This window comes from Amblyomma mixtum, chromosome 2 (assembly GCF_055824585.1).
Source record: "Amblyomma mixtum isolate Tamu chromosome 2, ASM5582458v1, whole genome shotgun sequence".
In the NCBI taxonomy this organism is placed as follows: domain Eukaryota; kingdom Metazoa; phylum Arthropoda; class Arachnida; order Ixodida; family Ixodidae; genus Amblyomma; species Amblyomma mixtum.
The window spans coordinates 157,362,813-157,378,317 of NC_143013.1; the positions used below are offsets into that span (position 1 = coordinate 157,362,813).

The 15,505-nt window shown below is 43.8% G+C and overlaps 1 protein-coding gene across 1 annotated transcript in view; it reads left to right on the forward strand.

Annotated features, from left to right (window-relative positions):
- The first annotated feature begins 1,083 nt into the window (after positions 1-1,083).
- LOC149361374 (uncharacterized) overlaps positions 1,084-15,505 on the forward strand; it is a 28,779-nt gene continuing 14,357 nt past the window's right edge. Inside the window, exon 1 of the mRNA XM_089568054.1 lies at positions 1,084-1,192. Within this exon, the coding sequence (XP_089424180.1) occupies positions 1,084-1,192 (109 nt within the window). The remainder of the gene's footprint in view (positions 1,193-15,505) is intronic.

The following is a 15,505-nucleotide window of genomic DNA, read 5'->3' on the forward strand; positions in this document are numbered from 1 at the left end:
GACCGCTCAACCGACATCTTACAAAGATGGGCGAGTGTCTGCAGTATCCTGTAATGCGAATAAGGAAAATTCACAGAACCAAAAGCGAAAGAAGGTGCGCAACTGCACATCGAAACAGGAATGGCCGACTGCCCTAAGTCTAGCTACGCCTAACAGGGAACCGATACGAAGACTAGGAGGTATATGGGTGAGCGGTTGAATTAACTACGCACATGACAATTTTTTTAAGTACGCAACTCAACATTAGCGAAAAAAATTGAGCATCGAAGGCATACGCGGAAGCAAACAAATCTGGCTGGGACCACCACGTTTTTTATGATTCTCTTAAACCACTTACAAAAACACGAAGCTCAAAGGGTGATTATCACCATCTTGCCTTAAAAAGCTCCAAGTGGCACGAGATTTATAAAAAACGAAGGGCAACGAAAGCACATGCACGGCTACGTAGAGAACAAAAGTGCTTGCTGGCAGGGTAAAGGGCCGCTTTTAGCCTAACAAGGTCAATTCGTCAACCGATGCGGCCCGAAGATGCACGGTTAAGTGCGCTAGCATGTCGTCCGAAAACGACACCTTGTGAAACAATTTACCGCAACACATACTACGCAAGAAAATAGGAGCTACGCAGATAAATGCAGGGATAGCCAAGATACATGGAGCTGACCGGAAGGGCAAGGACCCGTTAAGCCATAGCTCGGAGCAGCACCACTCAACCATTATGTTACGTATTTAAAGGTAGGCGACGAATACAAATTGTACCAAAACCCACGTAGCGAAATAACAACGGAAGCAGGAACGCTGCTAATGAAAACGTATTGAAGGTGGTAGGGTTAGGAACCCCTTCAGCCTTGCTAGGCTGAAGGGGATTTCTTAACGAGGCTTAGCTAACAAAAGCCTCGGTTAGTTCAAGGTTCCTTAATTTTTGTCATCTGCCCAAGCTTGCGCCGCTACGAACGCAATCAAGAGCTACATGAACGCAGAAAGGCTTCGGGCGGAGGCAAGACTAGAAAAATTGCAGACTTCCTACAGTCATCAGTTAGTCCTCGCAACGCCTCTGCCTAGCTGTCGCTGGCGAAAAGGGCAGAAATGGCTCTCCGGTGCCGCGTCGCCATCTGCGCTAGCCAGACCAAAGCACCCAGGACAGGCGCAGGCCACAAGAAGGAGGGCCGCCACGGAGGCCAGCAACCGGGTCAGGGTAGGAGCTCAGGAGCGCAGTAGTCTTTTACAGCCGTGGACCAGTTTCGTCGGTCTTCAGCGTGCTGCTGGCGCGGCACAAACCAGCTCGACTCTGGTACATCGGGAAAGCGAGTTCGAGAGGAGGCGCGCGCTATGCTGTGGTTGTTGTTGTTGTTGCCTTGGTGGCATGGCACATACCCACGACGGGGGATTGGCCAGGGTTTAGTGAGGAGCCCAAAGAAGGTAAATTGGTACCAAGCTAATGGATTACCTTTTGTTGCCAAGCTAATGATTTAACTTTGGGTACGTATTCCGAGAAATTAAAATGAAATTATAGATAAGGAGAAATTATGGGAAGAAATGAATGAAAAAAACAACGGGCATAAAGATTAGAGAATTGAACGTAAGAAAAATGCTGAATGATTTTGCAATGCGGACATTTTGGGTACCATTAGCAAGAGAACCAGCCGGTAGCAATTATATGATTTTTGAGGAAATTGCAAAGTGGATGCAATGCGAAACCTTTGGCGCTAGCACCGAAGGAGAGAAGAAGCGGAACCGACAAAGTGAGTTCCATTCGAGAAATTGGAATTTCGAGATACGTCCTTCTCTGAAGTGCAAACCTCCGGCAATAGAGTAGGAAATACTCCAGTGTTTCCACCTCTCCACAAGTCGCACAAAGGTTTGAGGGACTGAACCCGCATCTGCGTAAATAAAGATTTAAGCGGGGAATTCTACACCGCCGGAGTGTCATTGCAACCCCACACTGCCGGGATTTACATGCACGAACCTTCCATGCGTACGTGAGATGGCGGTAATCAACAGTAGAGAGCAAGGGATCGTTGCACAGAGTGCTAATATACTGAAAGCGCTGAAAGCGAGACATTCCGAAAAGGACCACATTAGGGACGCTACAGGCGACCGGTGCATTGAGAGCAGATTTTGCTAAAAAGTCTGCTGCATCGTTTTTAAAAATACCGCAGTGACCTGGGATCCGAACGAAGCGCACCTCTTTCACCCATCCAGGAATGAAATACTTTAATGAGCGGCTCAATAGATCGTTCCATTTAGAATCCAGCGCCAACAACACACAGAGGCAATCTGACAAGAATATCACCTAGGAGAAACTGGGGGAATCTTTAAAGCAGTAGTGTCCTGGACGGGAGATGCTTTGCATTAGGTGAGAAAATATAATCAAAGCCATATCCACAGGGGACGTTGCAGAACCTACTCTAAACACAAAACTGATATCTATACCAATGATCGATAAAAGGTTTTGCGTAAAAATGACCTGAGGAAGGCGGAACCTTGGCCAATGATGACTAAAAAAGAGAGCCGGGTGGGAAACAAAAAAGGTGTAGCCACACCAGAAACAGACTCAAATGCCCGTAAGAAAGTGCTGACAGTTAATAGCTGAAAAAGAGAGTTAAGGTCGGGAATACGAGCCTCCAGGTACAGAACTGCTCTGGAAACTGACTGAGGGAGACCAAGGCAGAGGCGCAGTGCACGCCTTTCTAACGCGCAGCAACGGACGGAGCTTGTATTTGGCCGACCCAGAAAAGAGTATGCAGCCAAATTCCAAAATGGGTCCGACATGGACTTTGTAAAGGAGTAGGAGCGTGTCCCGACGCATGCCAAATTTCCTATTGCTTATTCGAAGTAGCCGACCGAGCGCACGCTCTCCTTCCTCAACGTTACTCTTGATGTGGGGCCGCCAGTCCACACTAGCATCATAAATTACGCCTAGATACCGCAAGGATTCCACCTGCGGTATATTGTCCGTGCGATAGTGTAACGATATATATAAAGGCATGTTGGATTGAAAAACTAACATACTGCTTTTATGCACATTTAACACCAGATTAATGTTATTAAGCCAAACCTCGAGAGCATTAAGGTAAGCCTGAAGACAACAATACAGGGCATGAATGTCGGTTGCCGAGGTAAATAAGACATGTCATCTGCCTAAACATAAACTGTAACATCAGGGTGGATGGGAATGTCACACATCAGAATATTGAAAAGAAGTGGCAAAAGCACAGAACCTTGTGGTACACCTCTGGTCTGGGCGTAGGTGTCTGAAGTGAAGGAGCCGTCAGTGCAAAAAAAAAAATAACTGCCGTCCGCTAAAAATTCACGGATCCACGCATAAACGTAGTACGGCGGGTGTAGTGTTGACAATTTCGTAAGAAGGATAGAATCTTCAACACTGTCATATGCTTTAGCGATGTCAAGCGTCACTAACGCTGATACTTCGTTGTTTCGCATAGCAAGGCGGATTCTGCTCTGTAAATCTACATGGGCAGCCCAGATTGGCTTTCGCCGCGGATGCTCAACATGGTTGATCATCCGCGGCGAAAGCCAATCTGGGCTGGACACAGTGCGTTGATTTCTGAAACATGCCTTGACAGGCGGCTGTGCACAATTCTTTCCACAAGCTTTACCAAATTAGATGTTAGAGCTATCGGCCGAATGTTATCAAGATGGAATCCTTTCTTTGAATCTTTTAAGAGTGATACCATTTTCGCCACCTTCTAGGGGTGCGGCAGCCATGAAGCTTCCAATGAAGAGTTGACCAGACCGACGAAGTCCTTATTGAATTCTTGAGCTAAGATTTTCAACATACCGACCATAACACCGTCCGCACCCGGAGCCGAAGATTGCATCGAAGAAACTACAGTTAGTAGCTGTGATTTATCAACCGCTACATAGTCTGAGCAGGGGAAGGGGTCGAACAGGGGCACTCTGCACTGCTCCTGAAAGTGTAACGCGAGCCCTTGAGCGATTCGCTCTAACTCATCTTTCGCCTCATGTGGAGACAGTACAGCCGAGCTTGTTAACTGCATGGCTGAAGAGTGGATATTCCATTCCATAAAACGGTACAAAGCCTTCCTATTGTTTGGGGCTGACAAAAGGTATTCAAATTTTGATTGTAGTCATCCTTCACCTTTGCTATTGTTCTTTTGAACGAGGCTGCGAAAAATTTATGGTTGATACAATTAGAAGGGCTCTGGTTATGCGAAAGGCTCTTCCATGCTGCTTTTCTACGGCGGAAGGCTCTTTCACACGCAGCGTTCCACCATGGTCATGGTGATTTATTGCTAACAGCAGACCGCACAATGAACTGTGAACTCTCTGTAGCCTTCAAAACAGAACGAAAAACTCGCTGAGCCCTGTCGTTTCCGCTGGAACAAACATCAGATGAAAGGGAAGCGCGTAAAGATGATTTGCAGGCTGCAAGATTAACTAACTTTCGGGCAGAACCCTGATCACGGAGTGAGCGCACCAAGATGGTGAAAATAATTCGCAAGTGGTCACTAGACGTACCACTGTCAACTGTGGACCATGACCCTATACCTACCCCACCTGCTGCCGAGGACAAATCGAGAACTGAACTCGAATTTCTACGGATGAAGGTTATGGCCCGAGAATTGCAGCAGCGCACATTATTTGCCGACATCCATGTCCATAACATCTGACCATGAGAGTCAGTGTAGGTATCCCAGACAACGTGATGTGAATGAAAGTCTCAAAGCAATAGTGACCCTATTAGAGTTGCCAAGCAAGCTGTCTGGGTGGTCTGTTCTGTTTACTCCTGCTGGATAATATACGTTAGCAACTGTGACAGGAGCACAGTGCGTCAAAGTAAGATCAACAGCTAAGAGCTCGCAGTTGGGAAGGATAACCTTTTTATTAATTGATGCGCGGTGACACAGTTTTGAAGAAAGCAGCGTCACTAACCCACCGCCCCTACCATGTATGCGGTCGGCTCGAAAAACACGAAACCTATTTAATGAAAACGATTTTACAGAGGAGAGCCAAGTTTCTTGTTAGAGCACTATATCTGGATTATGGGAAGATAAAAGAAGTTTTATTATGTAAGAGAAGAAGGAAGAGATCGGCAATTCCATTGTAGAACCTTTACACCAGCCATGATAAGTAGTCGAGAATCGAGGCTGAAACAGCCTCCTTTAGCATATCAGACTTTGAGGAGACTTTATGAGGCCCTTTTCTAGTCTTGAACTGGTGGACGGAGGACTTAGAGGGAGAGGTGGAAGCACGACGCTTCTGTGTAGGGCAGGTCATTTCCACATTAGTAGTACAGACACTGCTGCGAGGAAGACTAACTGGGACGCTATCGAGACGTGGCACGGGAGCCGGTATATTGGAAGATGATGGTCCAATCGAACTTTCACCACAGCGTTGAAGTGAAGTTGCCACTGGCGGCACTGCAGGTGGGGGATGACAAACTGCCTGACTCGCAGCAATCTCAGGCAAAGCCTGAGTAAAGCTGCTGAGCATACGCTCTACCACAACTGACAGTGCTTTTTCGACGCTTGACCCAATCTTGGGAGACAGCGTTGCTTCAAGGTCGGGAGCAGAGCAACGCACAAGGCTGGCGTAAGAGTAATTTCTGCGGTTAAGGAGCGCATGAGCGTCTGCTCGGGAACATCTATTTTGCTCAATTATTTCCAATAAACTCTGCTCCTGTGACCGTTTTTCGCAAGTGGCATCATCAGCACTGTGGGCGTTACTGCAAAAGCAACAGATGGGTTCACCAGCAGTGCAGCTGTCGGAAGAGTGTCCTTCACCACACACCCAGCATCTAGTCGCCGAATTACAGGCTTTACCACTATGTCCAAATCACCAACAGTTTGTGCATTGCAGAGGACGAGGATGCAACGGGTCCACGCGATATACAATACGCCATATTTTCAGCTCAGAGGGGCAGGTGCGACCAGCAAAAGTTGTAATTACTAACTTTGTAGCAACACGCACTCCTGCGAACTCGCGCGTCCCTTACAAAAATTTTTAGTAACATTCATTACAAATTCTTTAGACGAATGTTAATAGAACCTATCAACTTTGAACAGAATGTCTTTTGAATGTCTTTATAATCTGTAGTAACAACCTATCAACCGTCTTCCGACAATTGGTCACCGATATCCAAAAGACTGAAAGCACATAGAAAGTCTTCAGACTTCCTATGATCCCCTTATCGACTGTTTCTATGCACTTCCTATTAACCCCTTACCGACAATCTCTACCAACACCCTATCGACGGTCTTCCGACAATTGGCCACCGTTATGCAAAATACTCAAGTACATAGAAAGTCTTTACACTTCCTATCAACCACATACCAACAATGTCTACAGCACCCTACGAACAGCCTTCCGACAATTGGCCACCGTTATTCAAAAGACAAAAGTACGAAGAAAGTATAATTGCTACATCAACTTATCAAAATTGGGAAAACTGTGCGTTAACTACACTGTACGACTTTTATCAACATTGTTTCAACCCTTCAAAATCATTTTGTGAACACTGTATCCTAGACTGCTTAAAAAATAATAGAAGCAAAATACAAATCATTACATCCGTTTATTGCGCACAAGGATACTTGCGCACAAGCATACTTAAGCGCTACAAGACGGGCGTGACACATAAAATTTTTACAGAAAACAATAGATCTCGAGGAATAGAAGATTGCCTTCTGCACAGTTCGTTTCAGTTCCCTCTTAGTAACAATGACTGACACATAGAAACTGATAAACATAAAAGGTTTTAATTCACGACATTTCGGCTGGAGCACCACCCTTTTTCGAGTATACTACAGCATTCGAAACAAAAGCTGGGTGCTTCAGATGTAGTACACTTGAAAACGGCTGGTTCTCGAATGAAAGCATCATGAATTAAATCCTGCTAAATTTTTTATACATATATAGGTATATACCAGGTGTTTCAGGGAAGACTAAGCAATTTTCAAAATATAGGTTTTTTAGATAAATATATTGCTTTTTCAGCATAGAATCACCAGTGGCGGCGGGCACCAGAAAACTGGTGAATTGTCTTACGTAGTAAGCTCGTTAACTAATTTTTTTAATGAACCTTTTAAATATCAGAGTTAGGTGTCTAGTTCCAATTAGAGAAATTTGCAGCAGTTACGTGCATTTAAAGCGCTGCTTTGCCTGTATGCTTTCAAAAGCGTATGTATTTTCGCACGATGCAGCCAAATTTTGTCAACTACTAATGACCAGCTATAAATCTCTAATTTCAACCAGTTGCAAACCTGTGTTAGTTAAAAAGTTAACTAGATGAAATTATTTAACCAGCTTACTAAATACAACTCGCCAGCTTTCTGGTGTCTGCTACCACTAGTAATGCTATGCAGCAAAAGCCATATTTCTGAAAGCTACGTAGTCTTCCCTGAAACACCTGGTGTATATAAATATTGCTCACTTTCCTGTACAACCCAGAAATGAAATAACTTCTTCTGTAACATGAAAGTTCCATGAGCCACATAACAAATCTGTGGAAAAAAACAGTGCATGCTTGCAAACACACCTCTCTAAAATTGCTAAAAATCTCACAGTAAAACAATGCTTACAAGGTCTTAAGACCAACATTAGACGCTGCAAACACTAGTGAATTAAAACTCAAACAGGATGCCAAACATATGCTAAATGTCTACATCGATGTAGATATCAAGCTTTGAGCTGATTTTAATAAACATGCATCAGCACAGGAATGCATAAGTGACTTTGTTGGTGCGCTATCCTGACACTTGTCCTCAATATCAGGCAGCGTGCTTTTCGTTACTTCTCTGCATCCCCAGCAGGAAGCGGTAGCGTCCTAGTGATGCAACGTGTGCATCAACAGCCCCAACAGGTAGCCTCCTCCACGGTGGAATGCAGCAGCAAGAGAACTGAATAAGAAAACGATACAAGATATAGAGTTGGTTGGTTGGTTTATGGGGTTTAACGTCCCAAAGCGACTAAGGCTATGAGAGACGCCGTAGTGGAGGGCCAGGAGAGTTAACAATCAGTTAAATATGCACAAAAACGTAGCACTCCGAGTGAGTCTGATAAGGTTACTTAGTACCAGCATAAGCAACAGTCACAAGACGAACTAAATGCAATGCTTCCTTGAACAAGAAAACGCTACAACATGCTGTTGTGTTCAATTCTAGACTAACATTCGAAGACTGAATGATATTCACAGGAACTGACATTACCATGTTATGCCTAATTAGCCAACCACAAAGAGATATTTAGCCATTCCAGGCATGTGACGATAACATGCAGGCCATCAAATATGAAAATTATTTCGTGTTTCTTGCCTTCTCTGTACAAACATTAAGCCAGCTTTTGTTTTCAAAAGCAGTGGCACAAACACATTGCAATATAACGTGCACATTTCTTTCTCTTAGAGCAGCTAGGAAAGAGGAACTTAACGTTACTAGATAATGTAGCATCACTTGAAGCTATACCAGGTTTTGGAGGAAAATGTAAGAACAAAGCGTACAGAGGTGAGCAAGTTGGTTAGGGCACCAGAGTGGCACACTATAAAGCAAATGAATCAAAATATTAAGGCACTCACTGCCTCAGATGCAGCAGTTGCAAGTAAAGATGCATAGAACTACAAGCGATAAAAGCCTCAGCAACGTGCCCCTAAGGGAACAGCTGGACAGGTAGTTTTTTTTATTTGTACCGCAGCACATCTCTCCAGTGCTGAGGCCTGCTCATATCTTCTTGTGTTCTTTATAGGCAATTACCTGTCACTAATTGCACCAATAAATGTATCGAGAAACTAAATGAAGTGATTTACACAGCTTATTACAAACCTTGATGGCACAGGAGACAGGCAACATCAAACGCATCGGTTCAAGTAAAGCAAGGGGTCTTGTTAAGATCACAGCAATATTTGTTGACGTAGGCTGAGCTAGTGTTATGCAACCAGTAACTGAACGTCGGTATGAATAAAAAACAATGTATAAATATTCAAAATATTCCAAATGCATTTAAACTGTACAGTGCAGTGAGTTGTGACAAGTGTCAAAGAAAACCTCAGCAATGCTCATGACAGCTTCAATATAAGTTTTACACGGTTTCAGGTAATGCAAGGATAATCTGGTATGGTACCAATTATTAATGCTAGCCACATCTATGCTTCTAAAGCAGAGTGCTAAACTTGAACATTAACATTCAATTATGTATTGCCCATTCGGCTATGTCTGCCATAGAGTTATCATACCACTGGTTCGCTTCAAACATGCCATACCTTGTATGAGGTAGTTACGGTTGATGTAAACCTATAAAAATTAAATTGCTGCTCTTAGACCGCTGGTTAAACGTCGCGAAGCACATAATATTTTTAATTTGGTCTACACTGAGGTCAAGATTTCCAAGCATGAGAGACATGAGGGAAAAAACTATAAAAAAGCATAACACACTATAACACAATGAGCTTGACTAGAGGAGTGCTTTCAAAATGCCCGCAATATCTTTTCCCTTTCTCGTGGTCCTTTTTCAAAACATGAAAATGAAAGAGAGATTGAGCCTGTACCAGAAGATTCAGGCTAAAAGCAAAGACAAGGAAAAGAAACAAAAGCCTGGGATACTCACCCGTGTGCCCATCCTTTTACAAGTTGCACATGCTTGATATCCAGTGTTCATGGCTAATAGGCTGCACCAGCAGGTCTTGATGCCATTTGCCTCAGGTTGAGGTGGCATTGGCTCGATGACTGATGAAACCTGGTGCAAAAGTAGCGTGCTGATACAGGTGGAGCAGCTGTACAAGGCTTCACTGCGGGCGCATTTGAAGAAAGGCTGCATTAGAGCCATGCTTTTATAAACATCATCACAGAAGTCACATCCCATTACAACATATAGCTGTTCAGTCCAATGTGTTCATGAGTGAAGGCTAATGATTAATTACCTATGCCTCCAATAGTTAACATAAAATCGGTTTACAAAGCTAGTCATACTTTTCTTAAAGCTATTATTCGCAAATCACGTTATACTTTTAACGCTTGAGACTGAAACTGGGGCAATGACATATATGTAGTGAACGTAATTCAAATAAAATGACAAAAACCTTCCATTGTGCGATTACCTCAGCTGCACTGCAATGGAATGGTTCTGCTATCTTTAATCGTCGTTTCGTTGACCAGAGGTATTAAGAAACACAGCACTTGATGTGACTGCGACGTAGAACGTGCAATGCTCCTTATCCAGTAAACACACTCCGGCAGCAGAATCAAAAGACGCACGCCGCTACAAGCACTTTTCGTTCTTATGGTCTCCTTTTCACGCGCTGCTCCTGTTCAGTCAGAATAACGAATCAAGCAGCACCCCATAGTTCTCAGCGCGCAACCAAATTCTATTGCACAACTTCCCCGCCGAGGAGATGACGCAATGAGCGCAAGGCGGAGGGTTAAAGGTTCCATAGCTCGCAAGCGAGCGTGTCGGAACGCCTTATCCCTTTTATTGTAAACTCTCAAGAAATGAAATAAAATAAACAAAAAAATTGGGGAGGAAGCCCGCACACAACCAGAGGTTATCGCAGGCGATCCAATTAAACATAAAAGAAAAGGGGCCAACGCCCAAAGGAAAATTTAAGAAGAACCAATTACAAGAGAGGAAAAAAAAAATAAGGCACAAATTATGGTCCCTGCAAACGATCGCGTGGTGCTCGCATTTCGCACCTCACTGAAAACAAGATGTGAAGACGAATCCTAAATGCATTCGCAGCCTTCGCGCATCCTCCCGACACATCGCATGCTCCAGCTCTGTACTTACATTCGTCAGCAATCAAGGCAAGCCTTTCTTCTATGAGGCCCCGGGCGATGGCCGCTCCAGCGTGGTCTCGTGTGCAGCATGTCAGCAGTTTTTGAGAACTCCATGCGCGTAAGAACGTCTTTTGCAGCGCAGGAGCCGTCTGTCCCCTTCGGAGTTCAGTCACACTACCACAGCACTAACGAGGACGCACTTCACTTCACTTCACTTCACTTTATTACCTTAAAGGCCCCCAGGATTGGGGGTATTACATAAGGGGTGGGTTACATTGAAAAATCAGATTGAATAAACAAAGAAAAAACGTAAGATACAAATATTATTCGCTGATAAAGGTAGAAGCTAAACAGTTCGCAAATGTTGATGGGCAGGTGATTGCGGCGATGTCGTGTGGAAGGCTGTTCCAGTCCTTGGCTGAGCGTGGAAAGAATGACGATGCAAATGTAGTTGTACGCGTACGTGGCCGGGCTACTTGAAGGGGTGACCAATGCGAAGGGAAATGTGTGCCGGCGGATTGATGAAGGGAGGAGGATGAAGTGAGCTGAAATAAAATTTGTGAAACAAGCACATACTAGTAATACGACGCCTACAAGCCAGGGATGTTAAGCCTGCCTCTGCTTTTAGTGCTGATATACTGACATTATATGAATAGCACGAATGTATGAATCTTGTGGCTCGATTTTCTACTGATTCTAGGGAATTTATTAGATAATTTTGGTTAGGGCTCCAAATAGCAGAGGCCTATTCTAATTTAGAACGGACAAGTGATTTGTAGGCAATTAATTTTAGGTTTTTTGGCGCATGACGTAGATGTCGTTTTAAGAATCCAAGGCTTCTGCTAGCGGATGATATGATTTTAGTGACATGCGCGTTCCAGGTTAGATCATTAGACAATGTTACTCCGAGGTATTTGTAAGTCTGAGCTAATTCTACCGTGACGTGCGAGATTTTATAGGAGAAGAGGACAGGATTACGTTTTCGATGAAATGACACGAGTTTGCATTTATTGGGGTTTAGTTCCATGAGCCAGTTGTTACACCCGTCCTGTACGCTGATTTAGTCATTCTGGAGGGCGAACTGATCAGAGGCGTTGTTGAGAGTGTGATAGATGACACAGTCATCGGCAAAAATACGTACGTTACAAGATACATGCGTTGGAAGTTCATTAATGTGTATTAAAAATAATAGCGGACCAAGGACTGATCCTTGCGGGACACCTGATGTTACCAGAACAGAGCTAGAGGCTTGATTATTAACGTTAACAAACAGGGTGCGGTTAGCGAGGAATTCGCTTATCCACTGTACTATGTTAGGATTAAGGTTCAACCAGGACAGTTTTAGTAGTAAGCGTTTGTGTGGTACTTTGTCAAATGCTTTCGCGAAGTCCAGGAATATTGCGTCAGTTTGTAGGTTAGAGTCAAGGTTCACATGCAGGTCATAGATGAAAATAGACAACTGTGTATCGCACGATAGGTTCTTACGGAAGCCGTGTTGACCAGGATGAAAAAAATTTATAGAGTCAAGAAAGTTCATTATATGAGAATAAATGACATGTTCCATGATTTTGCATTGCACACTTGTTAGAGATGGGACGGTAGTTAAGGGGTGATTCTTTGTTCAACACAATAACACATTCAACACAATAAGCTGAAGAAAGGCACCCACAACTATAACCGTCGAACCTCGTCAACAAAGAGCAGTTTCAGCGTTCTGAACAATGTATTGTAACGCGCGTCCAACAGTATTGCTGAGGCGCATCAATCCGCCACCAGCGAACGGAAAGGGGCCGCTCAATTCGCCTAACGTTCCACGCTTTAAAAAAAACATTGGTAGAGCTTATTTTGTCACATACTTGTGTATTAAATGAAAAAATATTTTGTTTCAATTACAAAGTCAGCAAATTGATAATGATTTAGGTGAAAAAATGCAACTACTCACAATCATCGGCGTCTGGCGGCGCTGCGAACGAAAGCTCGCAGAGGCGGGCAGCTACAGGCGACACAGCTGAGCTCATGCGGGAAGCCGCAGCCGTTGCATGGCTGCACTGTCTACCTAGTTCTAAGGCTATAAACGAGCTCCCCGTAACTGCGTCACAAGGCGTCGCAGAATCAGGAATGATGATGATGTTGGCGAACGCTAATGGTTTCGGTTTTCATTTTCTCATATTGTATCGCTTAGTGCACAGAGCTTGGCTCATGCTATCTAGTATAAGTACGTCTGTGTGCCTTCGGAACGCGAGCGTTCGCACGCCGCTCTAGCGTTACATGCGAAACTTTCAAGGCCGCGCTGCAGCATCGCCTCTGTTTTGTGTTTGTTTGTATCAGGCCATTGGACACTTTGCACGCGCTTTCCTCGAGCGAGCCCCGCCGACATTCGCGCTACCGTAGTCTTTTTGCGTGCTACCTTGATTGATTTTTGCCTCTGACTTTCGCGGTCCTCGGCTCGGCCTCACGTCCGTTGATGCCGGTAAGAAAAGGTGAAGAATGAACACATGCTTTCGCGCGTCTGCTCAGTATGAATACGTTCAAACCGGACATTTTATTCCAGGGTTCCTTACTCATTAGATTACGGGAAGATAGAAAATACAGCTTTCACCACGTCTTCCCTCGCCACAGCTTCGTATCGTGTTTGCGTTGAAGGAGATGCAAGTGAAGATACAGAAGAGGCACTGCGCCGATTTTTTAGCGGTGCTCAAAGCGGGGGATGCTCTCAGCCTAGCTTTTTCCATACTGGAAGCTCCTCTGTGGCTCAGTACTAGTGAAAAATGTAACAAGTCAGGAATGAGGGCTTATAGTGCTCCAATTGCCGTGCACCTTTCTCTAGCAAAGCTCTTGTTACCGGAGTTGAGTACAGGGGGCCGCTGTTACCTGTTTTGTTTCTCTATACTTATCTTTATAGTATCGACCGCCGAACATGAATCAAAACTAATACTGCCTTGCCCGAAATTTCGCATGTACAGTCGCTGAGGAACGAAGCAACTTGAGTTCTCGAAGCTGTAAGCCTGCACACGTTACACAGAATTTACTCTGAGCGCGAAGCGGGGCGGCCCTTTTCGCGCGGGGTTAATCAGTCCCGTGCGATCAGCCATTGCTGGTCGCTCGAGGAGGAGAGCAGTCGAGGGCTTAAATTGGGCGCTCCCACGTGGAGTGGCATAGTGTACCGGGCACTTTTGCATGGCGGGCAGTGTGCTGGGAAAGTGTGCTTGCGGTGCAGGTTCAGGAAGCTGGTGATATAATTTGGGCGCCATTTGGGCTAGCGAGGATGTGTCATTCAATGCGTGTGGAAACACGTCGGTGCAAGGCTAGACTTGAATTTTTTTCTAGCTCGCAACAATAATCCCTCTGAAACCTGAGAGCGAAACGCTCTTAACACAACTGTGTTTTAGAACCGTCGTACGGTACATTACTGTTCGACTGCACGTTAAAATATGACCTATCAAGAATTGCAACAATAGCAACACCAACGTGTTATCGAATTGGCAGAGTGCGGGTACAGCTCTGCTGAAACTCTTGGTTAGTTCTGAAATGTTAAATCTGTTTAATGACTGCCTGAGTACAGAATTTAAGGCCGAATACGCAGCAGAAAGCATTATTTTCGTGTAGAATTAGCCTTCACTGAAACTAATTCGCTGTAAGGAAGTCATCATTGCGCTTATGTAACACAATATGTCACTAACTCCAATTTTTGCTCAGAAATTTCTTTTAATTTCCTTGAAGTGCTAGGCAATAATAGTTGAATATTCTATGAATTCATTCACTTTGTAACAAAATTATTTCGTTTGCGGGTAACTTTTTTCGTACAATACTTCATACAATCAAAAAGTGTCACTAAATGTCTTCGATTCAGGGCGCATTTCTGAATTTCGGGATGAATGTTCAGCTATGAACTTTGCCCTCTTTCCCGCACTCGGAAATGCGAAAGCAGTAAGGCTAGTATTGAAAAAATTGAACTGAAGTTTCTAAAAAAACACAGTGTGCTCGGCTATGAGAATGTGATTGCAAATTTTTGTTTCGTCTTCAAGGTTAGTTAAATTGCCGCTTTGAAGTTGTCGGCTACAGTACTTGATTATTTTAGGCTTTTACTCGCATCACCAAAATGCTTTCTCGGTTCGTAGTATATTTATATTGACAGCAGTATATAAGCAGTAAAAAAATTGTATGAATTTTCTATCAAGAAATGTTGATAAAATATGCTCGGCTAAGAAAACGTGACTGCAAATGTTTGTTTAGTGTTCAAGGTTACTTTAGTTGCTTTGACATGTTAGGCTAGAGTACTTAATTAATTTAGGCATTTATTCCCATGATAAAACGTTCTGTCGGTGCCTAGTATGTTTCTACTGACAGCAGTACTTAGAAAGCAGTAAGGAAATTGTATGAAGTTCCTATCAACGAATATTAATAAAATATGCTCGGATAAGAGATTGTGACTGTAATGTTTGTTTCGTGTTCAATGTTGTTTTAATAGCCTTGAATTGTTCACCTACAGTACATGATTTGAGGCAACTATTCGCATGACCAAAAATGTTTTGAATGTTTGTAGAGTATTTCGTCTTACAACAGTACGTAAAGTACATAAAGTATTAAAATGGAATATATCTTCTGTTTTAAAACGTTTTCCCATATCCTGATTTGATTCCGAACGTATTTTCTGCGAATAATGTTGGTCGCTTTTCGATATAGTGAAATTGTTGCCTAGCTGCAACAGTTTCCACCATGCAATCAGGCAAGATGTCGCGATTATGTGAACAAGATAGTGT